This window comes from Hibiscus syriacus, unplaced genomic scaffold, assembly GCF_006381635.1.
Source record: "Hibiscus syriacus cultivar Baekdansim isolate YM2019G1 unplaced genomic scaffold, ASM638163v2 tig00111644_pilon, whole genome shotgun sequence".
Taxonomy (NCBI): domain Eukaryota; kingdom Viridiplantae; phylum Streptophyta; class Magnoliopsida; order Malvales; family Malvaceae; genus Hibiscus; species Hibiscus syriacus.
In genome coordinates, this window is record NW_024063144.1 from 129,462 (window position 1) to 153,359 (window position 23,898).

Sequence of the window (23,898 nt, forward strand, 5' to 3'; positions counted from 1 at the left end):
GTGAGGATGTCATCATCAGGCATCTTTTACCACCGTAGGATCAGCTTCCTGTAATGTAATCTGTTTCCTTTTTGTTGGTTGAATGATGTTATTATACGATTCAAGGAGAAGTTGTCTTCATCACTCAACCATTTAATTTATTCAAAGAGGAGAAATTTTCCTCATCAATCAATCATCTTGAATGAACACCGAAACTATTCCGTGGTACAAGACTCTGTATTAAAACTCTAATAAACCCGCAGCAGAGGCCATCATGTGGCAATAGAAATTACCAGCAGATAAATGCATGTGTTTTTTTAGTTTGCAAACATAAATCGGACCATAAGTAGACTAAGTTTGAGGAAGTCATTTTTACTTGTTTATTTTTTTTTTGATTATTTTTAAACCTGTTTGTTCTTTTTTTCTTCATATTTTATATGAATGTTAAAATTTTGTTTGTGTTAGTTTATTTAAAGTTATATGTTCATGTTCAATCTTTTAAATTTTAATATTAATGAACATGGTAAATAAATATGTTCATGAACGTTAAATGAGTATGTTAACAAATATATTCGTAAATATATGATTGTAAATGCTCGTAAACAATTAAAAGTAAATTTGTTAATAGTAAATAAATAATATTTTTTTATTTTAATATAAAATAACCGAACATGAATATTATTAATACTTGTATTATAAATAAAAAAATCCAAACATATCTTTTATAGTAAAAATATAAATTTTAGACATAAATTTATAAATAAGTTTATAAACAATGATGTTTGTGAACATAAAACAATGTTATACGTTTAGAAGAGTACGCATCGAGAAAGGGAAGCTGTTACTTCAATCTTTGCAGTTTCAGGCCTCAACATCGTATTTTTCTTTGTTGATTTACAATTATGCTGCCCGGGGTACACGCATATGCAGCAACATAGTTGATGACATCTTAGTGACAGCCAGTTCTGAGGTTCATATATTACAAGTCATTCAACAATTTCATTGTAGATTTTCCCTCTTAATCCTTGGGTCCTTGCAATACTTGCTTGTAGGTGGGGTATTCCTGTCTCAAATTAAATATATTCAGTTGTTAACGCTCACATGTCAAATGCAAAGGCAGTAGACACTCCCATTGCTGTGACACCTAAACTAAGTTGAGATGGTGAAGATTTGAAGGATATTCGTCAGTATAGAAGCATTGTAGGTGCTTTACAATACACCCGCCACACTCGTCCGGACATAGCCTTTCCATTCAACAAAGTTGCTCAATACATACAACATCCTCAGCATGCTCATTGGCTTTCCCTAAAGAGAATCCTTCGGTCTCTGCATATCACCTTGGATTATGGTCTCTGGCATAGGTGACCACTACAACATTCTTCGATGCAGACCGGAGCAGTGACCCTGATGACATACTGTCAGTCTTAAGGTATCGGGTCTAACCTTGGTCCTCACTAGCTATCTTGGAGTTCGAAGAAGCAACGGCCAGTCTCCAGGTCCACGATAGAGGTTGAGTATCAAAATCTTGCAGATGCTACATGTGATGTGGGTTCTAGCTGAGATGGGAGTGTCACTTGATGAAGCTCCCATAGTAACACCAGATGGGAGTGTCACTTGATGAAGCTCCCATAGTAACACCAGCACTATTGCAATGTCTCCATATCCTGTCTTACACGCCAAAACTAAACATGTGGACCTTGACTTACATTTTATTCTGGACAAGGTTCTGACACAAGATCTTCAAGTGAATTATGTTCCGAAAGAATCTTAGGTGACCGATATTACCCCTCCCTTCCACAATGGTTGTGCGTAATGAAACTTGAGGATGAATTTGTTTAGATCAGAAGGTTTTAGCTAACTAACAAGCAGTTGAACTAGTATGGTTAGTTAGGGATAAGGTTCTTGAATTCAGTGAAAAAGCAATACACTTGATCAATATTCTTTTATTCATTCCTCTCTACCGCTACTTCTCAATTGATAGCAGTACTACAGTTACTATTTTCTAACACACCGCCAATCACTTAATGGTTTTACTTGTGGCAAAAAATAGGATAATGACGAACCGATGGTAACGTAATTAACTACAAGCCAAAATCAAATCGTGGCGTAATAATAATCAATAATCCCTACTGATTAATTTTTTTTTATAAATGATTAATGAGTGGTTTCCTCACTTATTAAACCTTTAAAATTTGGAAGATTAGACGTTTTCTTCAAGGCTAAGCCATTGTTTTTACTATTTAACTCCATCTTCCTTATATATATTTTTTGAATGATCAATCTTCTCTGAACAGATATTACTTTATACTCATCTAGGACTATTTTAAAAACAATTCTCACCGGAGCCTTCCAAAAGTTCGACTCAAAACATGCATAGACATTTGCTGGGAGAACAGATTTCACCGCACAATGACCAGTACGAACAAATAATAGTTGACCGCATTGCTTTCACAATCACGATTTCGGTGGTAAGTCTTGGTCTCATCGGTTTCCTACTCTACAAATACTTTCAAAGATCAAACGAATCCTCGGACGAGAATCCCACCGAGCCAAGACAGTCCATCAACAGCGAACTCAAGCAGATTCCTGTCCTCGTATACGAAGAATCAACGGCGCTGTCGACGCGGTCGTCTTGTTTCGACACGAATTTGGAGGACCAAAACTGCGCTATATGCTTGGAAGGGTACGTGCATGGAGACAGGGTGAGGGTGCTGCCGAGGTGTAAGCACATGTTCCATAAGAAGTGTACTGAAGAATGGCTGGAGGTTCCATCGTTGAATTGTCCCATTTGCAGGGATCAAGTTCTAGAACATTGTCTACGATCGGCAAGGTCTAATAGTTGCAGGAACCAGAGGCATAATATTGGTAATCCAAATTCAGTTATTGGCTTCATATGATGGTATATGCAATACATTTGCCTAATAGTACATACTAGTTCTTTTATCCACACGATGTACTGATTAATTGTAGCAACCCAAACGATCAAAGTAATTTCAATGGTTAGATAAATAATTGTTATCTGTAGAAGTTCCGGATTTGAGCACGTCTATAGGAATGTTTAAACATTCATTGTTAAATGGTTGTAAATCTTTTAAACAATAGTACCTTATAATCACTCCAAACTAATATAAAAATAATTAAATTTATATATTTTTGAAAAAAAATATATTGTATTACAATAGTTATCTAGGTTTACACAAGACGAAGACAATGATGAAGAACTTTGAAGAAATGGGAGATAACTACTATGAAGATGATGGATTGGTGGATAAACTGTATGAATGTTTACAGTGAAGCACACAAGATTCGTAGACAGCAGTGATGCTGAATTGAAGGGAAAGGAAAATTGGGGGAGATTGAGGATTATGAAGGCTGTGCCAACACCAGAGGGGTGGGCGTAATCTAAAAAAAAAAAATTTACATTGCTCGAGTTAACATCTTATTTTATAGTTCAAACTTAATTTAATTCTTTTTGAGTCGAGTAAAAAATATCAATTATACGAATCAAATTATATTTTACTCATCTCTAACCAACAACGGATATTCTTCGGAGGAGTAACGGGATGAGTGACATTCTTTTCATGGCAGACTCAGGCAGGGGATATTCTTTGGTCAATGAAATGATTCAATAAAGACAATAAAAAAAATTTCGCCGCCATCAACCTAATTATATTATCTTTTGTTAGATAAATTAAATTATTGATCCGTTGGATTGGTCACTTAAAATATTTGTTTTGGTGCCAAAATCAATTATGTGAACAATTTCTACATTGTTAAATTAATTATCTACAACACTGTCACGTGGCGTACCAAAAATACAAATGGATCCATCAAAACCAAGGATGCCACGTAGGATCCATCATACATAAATTCCTGGGTAGCAGGGCAGCCTCAACTAACTGAGTTACACCCCTCTGTACTGATTGCGGTTGCTCCATTACATTCTCCTCCTGAATACACCACCAACAAGCGTTTTAAGTCGGAGAACCAAAAGGAACAGCTACTATAGAACAACAACGCATAAACAGAAACTTGAGTGTAGTCAACTTGACTAAACTACACATTTAGTACTTAAACTATTACTTTTGTTTCATTTTGATACTTAAACTTTATTTATTTTTCAAAACCATACCTAACGTTTAATTCATGTTTTAATTTGATACCCCACCGTTAAAAAATTAACAGAACTGTTGACGTGGTATTTTTTTCAATGATGACATGATATTACCTTATGATGACATGTCAACATAACCGTTAAATTTTCACTGATAAGGTACCAAAATAAAACCTAAACTAAACATTAGATATGATATTTAAAAGAATAAAGTTTGAGTACCAAAACAGAACAATAGTAATAGTTTAAACTAAACGTATAGGTTACCCAAAAACTTTTACCTCTTCAGACAAACACTCTGGTGCTATTCCATTGATCCGGCCAATAACATTCTCAACATTGGTAATAACCTTGTGTTTGAAGTCGGCAGGATTCATGCTACCACCTCCAGCGGTAGGGGCAAGTGGCATCCCTGGTCTTCTCCAAGACCATGAAAGCAGCTCATCGCGGAAAAACATGGCTAGCTGATACCACAGAAGCTGCGTTTGCTGGTAGTAAAAAAATATGTAAATCAGACATTGGATGAGATTTCTTTGGTTGGTTTACAAATGCTAAGAAACCATACCTTGGGAGAGACTATGGCCTGTGCGGCAGCGCACATTGAAGATACGACTAAGCCTTCCATACCAAAATGGGAGAAGAATGCTTGCATATTCCTTGTCAGACGGAAAGGCACTGGTTCGCCAAATTCGATCATCCCATTTGCATCATATGCAGGATGAAAATCTATTTGGAATATCTTCCCCGTGTTTTTCGTGAATAATATCTTATTCGGAGACCTTCCCCCAATTTGTAGCATGAAAGACATGAAACTCGACAGAGCTAACTGGACAGCAAATTGCTTTTTGAAAGCCCAGATATGATTACCACTTGGTAGGGTCTTGTACATGTACTGGGAAAAGATACCATCCGTTATAAGATTTTTTGTTATATCATTGTATGCTTGTAGGCGGTGATCTACCACAGCTTCAGAGGAAATTTGCCCCAATATGGCCTGGTTTAATTTCTCCTTGAAGTAGGTAATGGGAAGATCTGCCTCTCGGTCATTTCTTGCACAGTGGTTTTCATACACCTCGAGGAATGTGCTGTACATCAAATTATCTTCAACCATGCGCACCTGTCAAAGAATATAGGTTATTCTTAAATCTTGGTGGGGATAAAACAGGAATAGCATGCTGGGACCAACTGCTATATGCAGGTCCAGTCTGGCCCTGTCTCCATGCATGCAAAGCTATAAAATGTTTCCGACATGACATCTACAGAATTCGGACGCCTACACATAACTATAAAAGAAATCAATGGATTAGAGATATTATCATGTAAGAGTAATCACCTGTGACCAAACAGGAATTATAATTGGTGTGTGAATGCATATATGACGTCGTCGGGATTCCTTGTGTTTATCAAACATTTGGTTCATTACATGGAAGAGTTGCAGTGTCCGCTCATCACTTCTAGCATTAGGAGTCAAAGATGTCTGGACAATGAAATGCCGTTGAGAACCGTCAGAGCCAATCAGAGTCAAACGACGAAAGCTGCTTCCATGCCTTCTAACAATTTGTATATCAGCTCCAACACGATCTAACTTTATTGTGTGATCAGGTGCAATTTCCTGGTAGTCCAAGAGATGATTAGTTTTACCTAGAACAAGTAATTGTAGAAAGCTGCAAGTCAACTTTGTTGTTCTCGCTGGCATTTGCTTGACAAATTTAGGGAAGTTCAATAACATGTTGCATTCAGATTGTCTGGAAGACTAGAATGTCATTCTCGTAAATTGTTGTTTACCCAACAAAAGAGTACAGAAACTAACATGAAAGTTTTGGTTTTGTTACCTGATCACTGAAATACTGCCCTGGAATCTCTACGTCAACTACATGGAAGTCCTGTAACACCCTGCTTTCCTCCTCCGTCTTCAGAACAGCTGGAAACCTGTTCTTCAACATTGCTCTGTAGTATATTTTTCCAGTGTTTCAAAAGAAAATAACTGCTAGAAAACATGAGTGAGAAATCTAGTGAGAGAGGGAAAGTGGCGCTTGGTTTTGGTTCATCTGGTAGAGGCGGAGCATCGCCTGGAGAAGGAGCATGGGTAGCTTTTATTGATAATCTTAGTAGGCGAGTGCATAGAAGCGTTTTATGGGAGCGTTTTAGTTATTTCGGCAAGGTGATCAAGGTATTCATTCCGTTCGTTAATAGGAGACCAAAGTACAAGGATCATACATTCGCGTTTGTGCATTTTGCTAGTAAGGAGGATCTGTTCAATGCAAAGGATAGGATGAATAACGTTATGGTAGATGGAAGGAAAATATTGGTGTCGATTGCAAAATTCCATAAAAGAAGGTTTCTGAGGGGAAGAGAGCGAGATACTGGAGTGGGGTCGGGTGCGGACAGAGAAGTGGAGCCGCGTGGGAAGAGTTCAATAGGCCAAGTTGAGGCGAGAAGAAGGGAGTTACTAGGGAAATATCATGATGGAAGATCTTACAAGGAGTCGGTAGTGGGAAAGGACAATATTGAGGTTCAGCAGAGGTCCAGCTATGAAGTTCCGAGGGGGGTTAAGAAGTCTTTGGATGTGCATATTCCAAATGAAGAAAGAACTTGGTTGAGATCATCTCTAACAGGGATATGCAAGCAAAGTTTCGAAGTTGAACTTGTACAAAGAGGCTTAAGGACCGAGGGCTTTAATGTTAAGGTGGTAAGGTGGGGTTTTGCGAAAAATGCCTGTCTGGTTGTTTTTCAGTCTGTGGAAGAGAAAAACGAAGCGGTGAAGAACAAATGGGAGGCGTTGTCTTTTTGGTTTGATCAGTTGGAGCCGGTCATGGAGGAGAAGGGTGTTCCTTTATATTTCTGTAAAGTATCCTTGATGGGTGTGCCTCTCAATTGCTGGTCAGTTTCTTTCTTCTCTAGATTGGCAGCGAGATGGGGCAAGTTAGTGAAGATTCAGGATCAAACTGCTCAAAGAGTGGATTGTAGGGTGGCTCATATGCTGTTAAGAGCGGAGAGCCCGTTTGATATTCCGTCCCAGGAAACCATTAATACATATGGGAGATCTTTTAGCATTAAAATTAAAGTGGAAGGATGTGATGAGTTCTTCCCTGAGCTAGATGATGGGGTGGAAGAAGATGGTTATGTGGATGGAGGAGTTGTCCCGGGGGAAGAGACTCAGTTGGAAGGGATCAATGGGATTGATGGAGAAGATCTCAATGAGCAGTTGAACTGTCAGAGGGTGTCAGGCGTTTCTCTTGGGGATGACACGTTGATCGATGGTATTTTGAATTTAAACATGGAAGTCAATGATATTTTAGGGACTGTCCATTGTGTCGAGGGGATAGTACTAGGTAAGGCTAAAAGTCAGCAGAAAGTGACAGAAGTTCCTTCTGTGGAGTGGAAAAGGGTTTTCAGCGTGGAAGGTGACACCTCGGGGCAAGATAAAGGTGTCAAAGATTGTGGGATTAATTCCCAAATGGGCAGATTTGAGGAGGTTGGGCCTGAGCAGTTTGGGTTTGTTTCTCTGGCCCAGCGTAGTCCTGTGGACAATGATAGCAATTCTCAGGATCAAACAATTTTTGAAACTTACGATGAGAATAGTAGTATCAGGGTGGAGGAGGCAAATGAAGTCAGTAAGGGATTAGAGGTTTTAGATGAGGATGTCAAAGGAAGCAAGTCTAAGAAGGTTAGCAGTAATTCAAAGATGATGAGGTGCAGGAGATGGAGATTGGGATATCAGGTATCTAAAGGCTTGTTTATTAGTAAGACTTCTGAAAGTTTGAGGGGTTGTGGTCGTGTGGTTAGGGTGTATAGAAGATCGAAAACAAGACGAGTCTGGTTATGTTCAGAAAATAGTCATAAGCAAATTCAGAACAGGCTGGTTCTTCATAATTTTAAGCAAATTGAATTAGCTTCAGGGGATAGGGGTCAGGACAAGGATATCACTGGTTCAACCCATGTGCAGAATACTACTATGGGCCATACTAGTTGCAGTATTCCTCCTGTCAGGGGGGTGGCAGATTCGGTCATTGCTTCAAGAAACAGGAGAAAATACAGAAAGAAGAGAAGAGGTTTAATTTCAGAAGCTTTGGCTAATGTAGAAGTATCTACAGTCTACTCTCGTTCTTTCTCTAATGCTCTCGAGGAAGCATTGAATACTTGGGAAGTCTGTCAGATTTTGGGCATTTCTTTCAAGGAAGGGAAGGAGGCGTTCATGGATAAAATTAGAAAGATAGAGGAAGCTGCAGGGGTAGTTAATGAAGCTGGCCAGTGAGCCAGATTCTGTGTCTTGAAGGTTTGGGTTTGAAGCGACTATGATGGAGTGCAATATTGTTTCGTGGAATGTTAGGGGATTAGGAAGAAAGGAAAAAATTAGAGGAGTTTCGAGACTTGTGAATAAGGTCAAACCGGCCATACTGCTTTTACAGGAGACAAAGCTGAGTAAAAGTCAGAAGGGGCTTAATAGGAAACTAGGAGGAAAGCTGCTGAGGGGATTAAGTTTTCAGCCAGCAGATGGGTCAGCTGGTGGACTGATGTGTTTGTGGAATGAAAATGCCTATGAGGTCATTGAGGTGTGTAATCATAGTAGATTTCAGGTGTTATCAGGGAAGTTTAAGGTGTCGAAAGCGGAGTGTGTCATTATTAACGTGTACGGTCCTTCTGTAGAGGAAGAAAAGGAGTTTTTCAGACAGTTGTTGAGTTATGTTCACTCGATAAATCTGCCAGTGTGCATTGGGGGAGATTTTAACACTTATCTCGAACAAGAGGAGAAGATTGGGGCCTCACAAAACTGGCATTCAATGGGTTTGCTTAGGAGTTTCCTACAACAATCAAATTTAATGGATCTTCCTTTGGTAGGTGGCACTTTCACTTGGGGTAGTAATAGAGAAATCTCAACTTGGGTAAGGCTTGATCGTTTCTTATTGAGTAGCAGTTTTTTAAGTTGCTTCCCCAAGTTGATCTAGAAATTACTCCCTAGATCTCTTTCTGATCACAACCCGATACAATTGATAGAAGATGGGAAAAACTGGGGTCCTAAACCCTTTCGGTTTTTTAACTATATGCTGGAGGATAATGGCTTTGTAGAAATGGTTCAAAATATAATGTCAGATCGGGTAAATGATAGAGGGGGACATGGAATGTTTAGTTTATTGCGTGGAACCAAAAAATGTATCAAGGATTGGCCATTCAGAAGTAAACAGGGGATATCTGAAGCTATTGCAGGGTTGGAGAACAAAATAAATGACATGGAAATTCAAGCGCAACGTAGTGGGCTGTCTTCTTTGGATTGGGATCAGTTATTGTCATCCAGAAAAGAGCTTTGGAAAATGTTCAGAATTGAAGAAAGTATTTGGTTTCAACTGTCGAGGGCGAAATGGATCAAAGATGGTGATAGAAACACAAGGTTTTTCCATCTATGTGCTGTAAACAGAAACAGATTTAACAATATTTCGGCATTGAAAGTGGAGGGGGAGGTGATGACAGATCCTGACTCGATTAAAGTTTTTGTTTCCCAGTTCTTCAAGAATGCTTATAATTCTAAAGATTATCTAGAGGTGGAGAACTTGAATTTAAATTTTGATAAATTGAGTGGAGATCAAAGGAATAGCTTGGAGGTTATGTTTTCAGAGGAGGAAGTAAGGGAGGCTATTTTCTCTTCGGACAACTCTAAAGCTCTAGGTCCTGACGGTTTTACGATGGGTTTCTACAAGAAATTTTGGCCAACTTTGAAGGGGCAAATTATGAAGTTTATGGAGGATTTTTATTATGGGAGAAAATGGGATCATGGAGTAAATCATGCGTTTGTTTCTCTGATCCCTAAGAAAAATAATCCGGAACTTATTGAAGATTATAGACCTATAAGTCTAGTTGGCAGTCTATAAAATCATTTCTAAAGTCTTAGCAAGGAGACTAAGTTCAGTGATTCAAGGTATTGTAAGTCCTTCACAATTTGCATTCATTCCGGGGAGACAACTTCTAGATTGTGCTTTTATTGCAAATGAATGTATAGACTGCTGGAGGAAGCAAGGGTTGAAAGGGGTAGTTTTTAAGGCTGATTTTCAGAGGGCGTATGACTCGGTTGAATGGCCAATTATCTTCAGATTATTGAGAGTCATGGGCTTTGGGGAGAGATGGGCTTCATGGATAAAATGTTGCCTCACCACAGCGTCTATATCGGTGTTAGTGAATGGCTCTCCTACAGAGGAGTTTTCGATGGGCAAAGGGTTGAGACAAGGATGTAGTTTGTCTCCTCTCTTGTTTAATTTAGTGGGGGAACTGTTGAATCATATGTTAATGAAAGCAGCGGATGAGGGACTTTTTCAGGGGTTTGCTTTCGGAAGACCGGATTCCCTAAGTTTAACTCATTTACAGTTTGCTGATGACCTGATTTTATTTTGCCGAGACTCATCTACTTACATTCTTAATATTAAGCGAGTCTTGCGGATTTTTAGCATAATGACTGGGCTACATTTGAATTTGTCGAAGAGCAGTTTGTATGGAATTAATGTAGAAGACGAGGTGTTAATGAAAGGGCTAAGGAGACTGGTTGCGCCGTTGGGGTTCTTCCCACAGTTTATTTAAGTCTACCACTAGGTGCAAAAAGAAATACAGAGGCTCTTTGGGAGCCAGTTGTGAAAAGTTTCATCAAAAAATTATCCGGGTGGAAAGCTTCCACACTATCTATGGCGGGCAGATTGGTGTTGATTAAGTCAGTTCTATCCTCATTGCCTATTTTCTTCCTCTCTATTTTTAGAATTCCGAGTAAGGTTTATAGGAAGTTGAACTCTATTATGGCAAACTTTTTGTGGGGGGAAAGTTCTTCAAAAAGTCGGATTCACTGGGTGAATTGGAAAAGGGTCTTTCAACCCTTAGAGGAGGGAGGGCTGGGAATCTTGGATTTGAATTTTGCTAACAGAGTGCTGCTAGGTAAATGGGTATGGAAGTTCGCAAATGAAAAAGACTCACTGTGGAAGAATATGATTTGCAGTAAACATAATGTGAGTATGCTGTCTTTAGACATTAGAAAGGTAGTATCTCCTTCGGATTCTTGGATATGGAAGGGTATTACAAAGAATTACTTGACAAACGACGCAATTGGAAATGGTTTAAGATCCCACTCGAAGATTCAAGTAGGCAATGGAAAGTCGATTGTATTTTGGCATGATGTGTGGCTAAATGAGGTGAAAGAACTGACTAATTCCCCTACTACTTTCAATGAATGGATAGAATTGACTCTATTCCGTTTCATAGCACTAAGGTGAAAGAACCTCGTGTTTTTGTCACCTTCTTTGAGCCATCTATTTCTTGATTTTTGGCACCAAATACTCTCCTCTATCCTTAGCAACCTCCATAACTCCTTCCTGAATTCAACCACCTGACCCCTCTCCACCGATGACAACCTGCCCCCTTGCGACTTTAAATCCATGTCAAAAATCTTCATTTCAAGAGACGAGATAACTACTGCCTGACCATCTTCTTATCTTCTTTTTTGCAGCTTGTAACAACCTGAAAATACCACCACTATTTACCTTCTTCTTCTCTACTGCCACAAAATCTGTAACCAATTCATCAAAACCTTGATCCTCTAAAAGATAATTGAAGAACCTAAAAGGTTTAGGGCCCCAATTAAGACAGAAATCTTCCAGCAATACTGGATGATGATCTGAAATTGATTACGGTAAAAGGCTTTGCGAAATCTGAGGAAAACTGTCAAGAAAACTTCCACAAATAAGGAACCGATCTAACCTAACCCATGTAGCCAATTCTCTATTACTACACCAAGTGTAAGATCCTCCTGACATGGGCAAGTCAATGAGATTAGCTTGTTGTACGAAAGATCTAAGAATATTTATTGCATGCCAATTTTGTGATCTCCCATGTTTTTCATTCGTTTCTAGGTACGCATTAAAATCTCCCCCTATACACAATGGCAGATTCAACGAAACAACAAAATTCAACAGTTCCCCATAGAATTCCTCCTTTTCAGACTCAATAGCAGGACCATAAATATTAATAAAAACAAACTCCTTTTGACAGTTCATAAAATTCCCCACTAAAGCCAAAATTCTTCTATGAACATGTTGCACAGTGACCTTGAACACATTTTCATTCCACATGCTAATCAAACCACCCTTAGACCCCTGAGCTGGGGATACCAGCACACCCTTTAACAAATTACCTCCTATCCTCCTTAAAATCGAAACATGACAATGCTCCAATTTAGATTCTTGAATAAAAATCATAATCGGTTTTAACTTCTTCACTTGTTTTGCTACTGCTACTGACTTTTCCCTCCTACCTAACCCTCTAATGTTCCACGAAAAAATACTTAATTTATTCATGAAAACACTACACTCCCAAAACAACTCACCCTTGACCGCCAAACCTGCATATCAACCTTCCTTAACATCCTCCGCACCCTTCTGAAGACTTAAGATTTTATCAATGAAAGTCTTCTTCCCCTCCTTGAAAGAAATACCTAATAACTGACAAACTTCCCAAGTGGCCATTGCTTCCTCCACCAACTTTGCGAATTGGGGTGAAAAGACAGTGGAAATATTGACCAAGTCTACAGCTTCCCTGGTAAGAACTCTTCTTTCCCTTCTAATACTTCTTCCTCTCCCTGAATCGGAAAAAGGAACCACTTCCAGGCCCTCAGTAATGTCCAAAAAATTATTCTGATTATCAACAGAACCATTGAAAAATTCTTCCTTCCCATTTTCTCTATTATCCAAAGAAAAATGCTGGAAATTTTCGCCTTCTGAAAAATTCTGATCTAGAGTTGGAATAACCTCTGAACTAATGACCTCAGCCGTTTTACTGGAACGAGGCCTAATTCGTCTAACTCTTTTCCTTCTATATACTCTAGCATAGCAACCAATACCCTTTCTTCCTTCATGATCACATCTAACTGTCAAACCAACTGGAACAGGAAAACCCAGTTTCCAGCATTTAGAAACCTTCTCATTGCTTCCAGACTTCTCCTCCTGCAGCACCTTTCCTTCTTCTATCTCACCCGGAACAGAAACTTCAGCTTCAAGGACTCCCGCCAATTCCTCCTCAACTAACTTGCTTCTATCCTTCTCACCTGAATCATTGACAGACTTAACTTTCCCACCCTGCTTGAAATTTACTGCCCGCCCAGCAGGAATTAATTTAGTGACTGGGGAATAAGAATCCCAATTAGAATCAGATTGGGCTGAAAGAATATGATCCACTTCCCCTCGCAGCCCAAGGCTTGCATAATCCCTTATAGGGTTAGATTCAAATTCAAATTTATCAGTCAACCCGTTAGTATTGAGATCCGTGTATGATTTCTTTTTCATAGAAAGCTCCCCATCACTTTTAAATCTCCCACTATCTTGTGTTTGCTGAAGCCACGTGCCCTCCTTTGACCAAACCTCCTCTTCTGATTTTTCCCTGTTGACTTCTTCCTTCTCTGAACTTCCATCTTCTTCCTCCTTCGAAAGAGCAACACCGTAACCATCATCTGAGACCTTCTGCATCTCTTCCTCTATTACAACTGAAAAATTTGTACACTTCAATCCCGAATTAATTTTAACTTTAAAGGATCTACCATAAGACCCTACATTTGTAAATTCGGGTATGTCAAACGGACTAGCTACCCTTAACAATAATCTCGCTGCAGAGAGGTCTACTTTCTTTCTAGTCTCCTCCATGATACTTACGAACTCCCCCCACGTACCTGCAAGTTTCTCCAAGAAGGGTTCAGACCAGCACAGAAAAGGTAATCCAACCAACTCCACCATGCAATACGCCAAAGGAACACCTTCCTCATTCAACAACGGAGATAACCAATGAAACCAGGAAGACAACTTCTCTCAGCAATTCGACCATGCCTTTACGAACTCTTCATTAGAGTTGAACATAACAATACAATCATTCCGAACATAACCCCAACTTACAATTTTAACCTCGAATCCCTCATTCTGCATAGCCTCTCTCAGCATCTCGAGCTTAAAGGGATACTTGATAACCCCTGTTAAAGCATTCTTCACCCAGTATAAATCTTCAGTAGGAATGTGCATATTCCATACATCCCTTAATCCATTTACTTTCTTGTCATGACCTCCCTTCTTTTCCGCTAATTCCTGGTCCCTCCTCCCACTGTTATTCACTTCCACTACCTCCTTGAACGATCGGTCATCCCTCAAGCTTCTTGGTTTTTCCATAACCACCTGCTGCTTACCTTTGACCTCTCCAATTGACTTGTTTCCTTCCCTCTGAAATTTTTTCCCATCTAATTCTCTCCTCCTATCCTTCTTATACCTTGCGACCCCCACTGAGACTCTCTTCCCGTCAATCAACGTTCCGTTAACGTTTTGAACTGCTCTTCTTCTACCAGCCTCCAACGCAAATTGCACAAAAGCAAACGTCGATGATTTATAATTCGGTATAGCTGTAAAACTTGGAATAAAGACCCTCACAACTCTTCCATAATAGTTGAAAATCTCTCTTAACTCACTTCTAGTAACTCTCTTACTAAGATTATCAACAAAAATAGTCCATTCCTCAACGGAGGATGAACGACCTGTCACTCTCTCACTCTTTCTCTCTCTATCTTTCTCACTCATCATTGTTTTATAATATACAACTCTTGTTGATGTAGAACTTCCATAATTGATTAATGAGTAATGACAGTGAATTTTCAGTAAGCATTCCTTAACAAAAACATATCATTCAAACAGCAATGATAGGAAAACATCCCAAAAACTGAAATAACAACAAATAAATAAACAAATTGTAACAAACAATAAAATTTTCGGATTAGAATAAATAAATCCGTACGAAGACTTGATTAACAACAAAACAAGGGGCACATTAGAGACCAAGAAGAGAGACAGTACTTGAATAATAGACTATATCAAAATAAAAAATGAAAATAAAAAATTAAATCAAATTTAGAAGTATCAGAGGAAAACCTGGACAGGGAGCTCAAGCTTGGACCTCAGCGTAGATTGATCTTTTCCCTCTTCACCCTCCTCCAACAACTATCAATAAACAATACAAACACGTTAACAGAGCAAATAATCTTGATAAGAAAAAGGTTAAATGAAAATTCAACAAGAAGCTGATCCCACGAAATAATTAGAAATGGAATTTTGAAAAACGAAAAATCTAGAAATTTTGGAGTGAAAAGCCAATTAAGGTTGATCAATCAGAATCAGAGATGCAAGACAAACAAAGAAATAATATCTAAGAGAAAGAGAGGTCATAATCTATGTTAACAAAAAAGAACACAATGTGTTATCTTATTTCAGCTAAGTCGGAAAAATGAAATATTGTCCTAATAATTCATAAGTCCTTGTGAACTTCACTTACATATACAAAAGGGATTAAAAAGAGATTAGAGTAGACAAAATAAGTTAGAACGTAAAGGATAAGACATAGATTGATGTCGTGTAAATCCTAGTAATTTTACTTATTGTTAATTTTTGTATGTTAGTAGTAGTCGGTAATTAATTTGTACTAAAAGTCTTATCTCATCTATAGTGTAAATAATAAGGTTGTAAATGAGACAAGACAGATCACGAGTTACTCGAAATCAACTTGGTCAAAGTTCGATAAATACTCGACTCGAATTCTTAACGAGCGGAAACGAGCTACTTGATACTCGACTCAAAAAGCTCGTGAGCAGCTCGAAAATATAATATATTAAGATTTTATTTTTCTTAAAAATAAACTATTACTAATATTAACATTTATGTGTTGTTTTTTCAAAAAAAATGGAGTTTAAGGTTTTCATGTATTTGAGGTTCAGGCTCGAGTTTGAGTTTGAGGCTTTAATTGAGTTAAGTTTAAGATTTTTTCATTTCAAGCCATTTAGAGCTTTTACAAGCTTCAGTTCATGATTTCGAGTTCGAGTAGAGCTTGAAGATTTTAGGCTCACGAGTTTTTAAGTCGAGTCGAACTCCATTTCAGAGTTTTCAAGTCGAGTGGAGCTCAACAATACTCGAACTTGAATCGGCTCGTTTACAGCTCTAGTAAATAATTTCATCTTATTAGTATCTAAGGTAAAGATAGAGGACTAATAGATAATTTAGAGCAAAAAATCAAAATGTTCTATACCAAAAATACCTATTTACGGCTCGTGTACAAGATAATGGGCTTAATACCAGCTTGGTCAGTAGTCAAACAAGTGGGCCTGATCAAGGGATTTTAAGGTTGAATATTGTTCGTATCCAATCTGCAGAGATGGCAATTGGTGATCAATCTGCTTTAAACTTGCAGAATCGGTATATATCACCGGCGAGGCGTCCTCATACTGGAAATGTGCGTCAGTAAGTAACATTGAAAGAGGTTTTTATAAGAATGTTTATTATAGGAGGTGGGAAGTTAAGAGTTGTAACGGCAAGGAGGTAGCTTCTTTTGCAGAGAATGAGAATGAGGGGGTGGCAGAGGCATTGGAGTGTTGGAATGTGTCCAAATTATTGGGGTGAAATTCAAAGGAGGAGAGGAAGCTTTTATGGCCAAAATGGTTCCGATGGTGAATGAAAGTAATTCGAAGGAGGGTCAGTAGTTGTAGCTAGGTTGTAAGGTTATGATATATTAATGATGGTTGAGTGGTCGATGATGTCTTGGAATGTTAGAGGTTTATGTAGGAGAGTGAAAGCTCGGGCTATTAGGAGGTTTGTTGATGAGAAAAAACCTACAATTTTTTTTCTCTAAGAGTCCAAATTGGAGGTTCTCAGTCATTTGCTAGTGAGGAAAATGGGGGGGGGAAATTACTTACGGGATCGGCAATAGCTCCTTCCATAGGTTATGCTGGTGGATTAGTAACCTTGTGGAATCAGAAGGAATTTGTGATGGAAGATGTAGTCATTTATAACAGATATATTGTAATAAAAGGGACTATGGAGGGACTCTCAGGAAGTTGTTGTTTCATTAATGTGTATGGCCCTAGTGTGGATGCAGAGAAAGAGACATTTTTTAGGGAGCTATTGTCTTTTTTGGATAACGTGGATTGTCCTTTATGCTTAGGAGGAGATTTCAATTTAGTTTTGTCACAGGAGGAGAAAGGAGGAGCTGTGAATTCGGTGTCTATGAATATTTTTAGGGATTTTGTGAGCAAGGCAAATTTGCTCGATTTGCCACTGTCTGGAGGCCGTTTTACATGGTGTAATAATAGGGAAGTTCTTACGTTTGACATGTTGGATCGGTTTTTGATTGATCAGATATTAGTAAGTTTGTTCCTGAAGCTAAGTCAATCATTGCAGCCAAGGTCCGTTTCCTATCATAATATTATTTTGCTGGAGAACAAGGATTGCAATTGGGGCCTGAAGCCGTTTATGTTGTTTAACTATGTGATGGAGTAGGAGGGTTTTACCGAGATGATGGGTAAGGAGCTGGATAATATTTGTAAAGAGGAAAAGGGGAAGCCCATGTCTAAGGTGCTTAAGCGGGTGAAGGGAGTGGTAATGAGATGGTCTGGGAGGGGTTATTTAGAGTTGCCTGGAAAAATTAAACTGTTGGAGAAAAGAATTCAGGAAATGGAGTTGGATCTGCAACAAGGCCTTCCCTCGATGACAATGAGGTCAATAATTGAAGCAAAGAGAGATTTATGGGAGCTCCAAAAGAAAGAAGAATCGATTTGGTTGCAAAAATCGAGACTGAAATGGAGAATGGAGGGAGATAAGAACACCAGATTTTTCCATCATTCTGCTACAGTTAGAGGGAGAAACAATGGCATTAAGTCCCTTATAGTGGGGAATGAAGTCATAGAAGATCCTATCTTAATTAGAAATTCCGTGGTGGAGTTTTTCAATGGTCTGTTTTCTCAGGAAAATTCTTTGGAGGCTGAGGATATAAATCTGGAATTTTTAAAATTATCGGAAGGGCAGAGGTTAGCACTTGAAAAGCCATTTTCGGAAGAAGAAGTTTGGAGAGGAATTGCTGATTCGGATAGCAATAAAGCTCCTGGCCTGGATGGTTTGAATTTAGGTTTTTTAAAGAAATTTTGGTCTAATTGGAAAGATGATCTTATGTTGTTTTTTACTGACTTCTTCGAGGGGAAGGAGTGGGACTTGGAGGTGAATCATTCCTTTAATTCTCTTATTCCTAAGAAGATTAACCCGGAGGGGATGGGGGATTTTAGGACAATTAGCCTTGTGGGAGTATTATATAAAATTTTGTCAAAGGTCTTGGCTAGGAGGTTCAGTTTGTGCATTAATGACATTATTAGTCCGTCCCAATTTGCATTTATTCAAGGGAGAAACATTCTGGATTGTTCCTTCATAGCAAATGAAGGAATCGACTTCTGGAGGAAGAAAGGGTTGAAGGGGGTGGTCTTTAAGGTGGATTTCAAGAGAGCATATGATTCAGTTGATTGGTTGATTTTGTTGAAAATAATGGATAAAATGGGGTTTGGCGAAAAATGGAGTTCTTGGATGTATCAGTGTATGTCAACAGCTTCTATTTTTGTTTTACTGAATGGGACTCCTACTGAGAAAATTCATACAAAAAGAGGTCTTAGACAGGGATTTTCGTTATCACCCTTACTATTTAATTTGGGGGGTGAATTGCTTCATCTGCTGTTAACTAAAGCAGTGGATTTGGGTCTGTTTTCGGGTTTTGAGTTAGGAGTTCAAGATCGTTCATTCAAGCTCTTGCATTTACAATTTGCGGATGATCTTATTATTATTATTTTTTTATAGGAATTGATGCCTCATTAAAAAACCCCTTCATGATTTAAGGAACTCGTATTGAATTCCTAAATCAGAGGCAGGAGGAAAAGAGTGTCTTAAACCTTATTATTTTTTCAAAGGCTTCAATTCGGGATTTGAAGAATGTTAGAAGGGTGCTTTTGATTTACGAGTTATTGGTGGGGTTGAAGATTAATCTAGTCAAGAGCAGAATTTTTGGAATTAATATCGAGGATGATGTGCTTGTTGATTGGTCTAAGGAAATTGGATGTTCAGTGGGTAAGTTTCCAACATATTATTTAGGCTTGCCTCTGGGGTCTAAGAGAAATTTTGTTGCAATGTGGGAGCCAATCGTGCAGAAATTTTATAATAGGTTGTCTGGTTGGAAGGCAAATTCTCTAGCGTTAGCTGGGAGGGTGGTGTTGATCAAATCTGTTTTGTGCTCTCTTCCCACTTACTTCCTTTCTTTATTTCGAATTCCAGTTTCGGTGCTGCTGAAATTAAACACTATAATGGCTACATTTTTATGGGGGGGGGGTCGACTGATAAAAGAAACATTCATTGGGTGAACTGGGGTTTGGTCAGTAAGCCGAGAAGGTTAGGGGGACTAGGGATCCCGAACTTAGCTATTCTGAACAGAGCATTGTTGGGTAAATGGGTTTGGAAGTTTGCCTCTGAAAAGGATTCTTGGTGGAAGAGAGTAGTTTGTTGTGTGAATAATTTGGACCTGAACTCCAAATTGTTAGAGTTCTTTGATTGCTCGTGCCTCTTGGATTTGGAGAGGAGTGATTAATAACTTCTTTTCCAATGATGGGTTTGGTGACTGCATTAGGAGTAATTTGCGGTGGAAAACTGGAAATGGCCATTCTGTGGTATTTTGGAAGGATGCTTGGTTGGGAGAAGACCCCCTCAAAGATTTGTTCCCTAGATTGTATGCTCTTTCGACGAATAAAGAGGGAAAAGTAGTGGAGTTTAGGGATAACCATGCTGCAGGCTGGGTGTGGGATATTCAATTCTGAAGAAATCTGGTGGATTGGGAGATTGAACAATGGTTGCAACTGATTTATGTGCCGAATAACACCTCTTTGTCTCATGATGAGGAAGATTGCTGGATTTGGTTAGGGAATGGAGAGGGTTGCTTCTCTACTAATTCATGTATCAAGATTTTCTTTGACTCGGATGGTATTGAGGGGAATCAGGATTTTTGGGACATGAATATTTGGGTAGGGATAGCTCCTCCTCGTGTTGAAACCTTCTTCTGGCAAGTAGTTCATCAGAGAGTGGCGGTTAAGGAGGAATTGTTAAAGCGTGGAGTGGCTGGTATTGAAGATCCCTTATGTCCGTTGTGTGGCAGATTTGGGGGAACTGTTTCTCATCTTTTTTCTGCATTGTGAGGTTGCTTGGGGACTGTGGGCCATATTTTTGAATTTGTGGAATATTGCTTGGGCGATTCCTAATAAACCCTTAGACTGTATCACTCAGTGGGATGAGCTTCTTCCGAACTCTAGTATTTGGAAATTCATTACAAGGGCAGTCTTGTGAACGGTTTGGAAAGTCAGGAACGAAGTTATTTTTAAGAATGGGAAGCTGGATGTGGTGCTGTTATTCTTTATTGCTCGTTTTAGAATAGTTTCTTGGTTTGCTGCTAGTTTCGATATGCAGATTCCTATCGACTTCCTTGTGGGTGACTTAACACTTGCTGATTCAATGGTTAGTCACAAAGCAAGATCCCAACCCTCTTGCTGGGTTCCTCCTTCAGTTGGGTTCATTAAGATTAATGTTGATGGAGCGATGGTGAAGGGATCGAACAAAGGTGGTATAGGAGGTCTGATTAGGGACAGCAGTGGTAAGTTGATCCACTGGTTTTCTGAAAATGTTAGGGGTGGTCCTCCGATTATGGCAAAACTTTTGGCGATTAAGAGGGGGTTGTGCTTGCTTATTGATTCTGGGGAGGTTCTTAATCAGAGGATTATTTTAGAATCGGATTCTACAAATGCGCTGAAGTGGATCAAAAATCCGGATTTAAGTACCCCTTTATTCCAATCATTGGTGAAGGAGATCGTCTTTATTATGGAAGGGATGGATATTATGTTAAAGCTTATCTTGAGGGCTGCCAATTGGGAAGCGGATAGATTAGCTAAAGATGGTATAGGTTGATTAGTTGCCTATGTATTTGGGGAGTTGGAGTGTTTATTTCACTTTATTTCTGCAGGTTTTTGTTCACAGTCTTATGTAATTAGTGTATAGGCTTTCCAGCAGATAGTGGTTGTTAAGTCTTATGCTTTCTGGGAAGGTTTAGTTTGTTGTAAGGGTTGACAATGTATTATTCTTCAGATCAATAAAATTATAGGCGCTCTTTTCCTCCTTTCAATGCCCTCATGTTATTCATAACATGGAGGGTAAAAAGGGGGTTTTTAATGAGACCTCATCTTCTATAAAAAAATACCTATTTTCTACATGGTATCAGATTTGTTTTTTCGATCTAAAAACCTACCTCGATGAATCCATCCTTCTCATCAGAAAGCAATTATATAGTTGTTTTTTGAACAAAATCCCTCCCAAAACACCATCACCAATTCCTCACTCGTAACGATCACCTGCCACAAACTTAGTGCCCACAACTATCTTCTCGGGTCCCAATCCATAAAACTATATATATCAGGCAGAAACAAAGATGAATTCGCACTTGGAGGACTGAGAACTAGGGGTGTAAACGAGCCGAATCGAGCTCGAGTATTGCTGAGCTCGACTCGAAAACTTACAAGCCTAAAATTTTCAAGCTCGACTCAAACTCAAAATCATGAACTGAAGCTCGTAAAAGCTCGAAAAGCTTGAAAAGAAAAAAATTTAGGGTCTATTTGATAGACTGTAATTGGTTTTCTGAAAAATAATTTATGGAAAAAAAAATTTGATAAGAATTTCAGGCCTCATTAAAAACTCCTTTCTTGATTAATGGATCTTTAAAGAAAGCTCCTTAATCAGCGGAAAGAGGAAAAGAGTGCCTTTTGAATATATTAACCATAGGTAAAGTACATAGGATACAACCAGAAAACACACTTAAACATAACCACATAAGATCGTAAACACAAAAACAACCAGAATACCCTTAAACATCAAAACTAACTCAGCCCCTAAACATCGAAAAACCACCAACAACCTACAAAGAAACCTCTAACACAAACAAAATATTTCATCCAATCCCATGTTTTTTACAACATCACACGAAATAAATAAATACTGAACTGATTCCACCTGTTTTTTACAAAACGGACATAGAATTTCATCCCCTAGCTGCAAACCTCTTTTCACCAACTCTCTCACTGCCACTTTCTGATGAGCTAGCTGCCACAGGAAGACTTCAACACGAGGAGGAGATAAACCCTGCCACACCTCTTTTACCCATAAATCGGACTCCCCAGACACCTTGCCGAGTTCCTTTCTACAAGATTTCACTGAAAACAGTCCATCCCCGCTTGCAGACCAAGAAAGAAAGTCTTCAACTGAATCAGTCAGTTTAAAGTCCTTCAGTTTTGTCATTAAATCCAGCCACTGATCCAACACCCAGTCACACAAATTCCTTCTGGTATCGATGTTTCACACCCAACCGTTCGAATCTGAACTTCCAAACTCAGCGACCATACCCCATTTATTTGTTGACAACGCATACATTCTAGGGAAAAGATTTTTTAAAGGAGACTCATCAGCCCATGAATCCGTCCTAAATGCAATAGACTTTCCATTTCCAGTTTCAACTTGGAGTTAGATCTGATACGTTCACCCTCCGAGTCGTTCTTCAAGAAATTGTTGGCTATCCCTCTCCAAATCCAAGAAGATTTGGGCGAAAAAACCTTACAAATAGACATGGAATTACTACTTACCTTGTGCCTGCAACATAACACACTTTTCCACAAAGTATTTTTTTCATTGGCGAACTTCCACACCCATTTTCCCAAAAGAGCCCGATTAGATAGGTTCACATCAAGAACACCAAGGCCACCACAATTTAGAGGCGTGCAGACTGATTTCCAATTAACCCAGTGTATCTTCCTTTTGTCCTCATTATCCCCCCATAGGAAACTAGCCATTAAAGAATTAAGCTTCTTACCAATTTTACAAGGCATTCTAAAAAGAGATAAGAAGAATATTGGTAGGGATGTTAACACCGACTTTAATAAAACTGTCCTGCCCGCCAATGAGAGACAATTAGCTTTCCAACCGGCTAGTTTGGAACTAAAATTCTTGAAAACTGGATCCCATAAGGCTTCTGAGTTTTTCTTAGCACCTAGAGGAAGTCCCAAGTAATCTGTTGGAAGAGAATCAATAGAACAGCCCACCGAAGATGCCCATTCTGATAAAACTTCCTCTTCCACATTAATACCAAATAGCTTACTCTTAGCTAGATTAAGATGCAACCCTATCATAACACTAAAAATCCTCAATACTCTCTTGACATTTTTAATCTGGGAGAGAGATGCTTGACAGAAGATGATCAAGTCATCTGCAAATTGTAGATGTGTCAATCGAACAGAATTTTCAGATTCCCCAATAACAAAGCCTTGAAACAGACCCCTGTCCACTGCTTTAGATATCATCAAATTAAGCAGCTCACCTACAATGTTAAACAGTAGCGGAGATAAACTGCACCCTTGCCTAAGTCCTTTGGCCACGTGGAACTCTTCCGATGGAGACCCGTTTACGAGAACTGAGATTGAAGCTGTTGAAATACACTGAGATATCCACGACAACCATCTCTTACCAAAACCCATCTCTGACATTACTCTGATTAAAATTGGCCATTACACAGAATCATAAGCCCTACGAAAATCTACTTTAAAGGCAACCCCTTTTAACCCTTTTTTCCTCCAGTAATCAATCCCTTCGTTTGCTATAAAAGCACAATCCAGCAACTGTCTCCCTGGTATAAACGCAAACTGAGAGTGACTAATAATATCACCAACACAACAACTCAGTCTCTTCGAAAGAACTTTAGAAAGTATCTTGTATAAGCTGCCTACAAGGCTGATTGGTCTAAATTCCTCTACACTGTCCGGATTAAGCTTCTTCGGAATAAGTGTGATAAAAGCATGGTTTATACCGTGCTCCCATTTCCTTCCAAAATAGAAATCTTCAAAAAAATTCAACACGTGCTCCTTAAAAATC

The 23,898-nt window shown here is 38.8% G+C and overlaps 2 protein-coding genes across 2 annotated transcripts; one reads left to right on the forward strand and one right to left on the reverse strand.

Moving 5' to 3' along the window:
- Window positions 1–2,348: 2,348 nt before the first annotated feature.
- LOC120166684 (RING-H2 finger protein ATL39-like) lies at window positions 2,349–2,876 on the forward strand. The gene has a single exon (XM_039175920.1). The coding sequence runs from the start codon at window positions 2,349–2,351 to the stop codon at window positions 2,874–2,876; it is 528 nt and encodes a 175-aa protein (XP_039031851.1).
- An 846-nt stretch (window positions 2,877–3,722) lies between these two features.
- On the reverse strand, window positions 3,723–6,060 carry LOC120166784 (transformation/transcription domain-associated protein-like). The gene is made up of 5 exons (XM_039175984.1): window positions 5,926–6,060; window positions 5,427–5,705; window positions 4,659–5,210; window positions 4,375–4,581; window positions 3,723–3,929 (listed from the first exon to the last, which is right to left on the reverse strand). The coding sequence occupies exons 1-5, from the start codon at window positions 6,034–6,036 to the stop codon at window positions 3,810–3,812; spliced, it is 1,269 nt and encodes a 422-aa protein (XP_039031915.1). The 5' UTR covers window positions 6,037–6,060; the 3' UTR covers window positions 3,723–3,809.
- Between the last annotated feature and the right edge of the window lie 17,838 nt (window positions 6,061–23,898).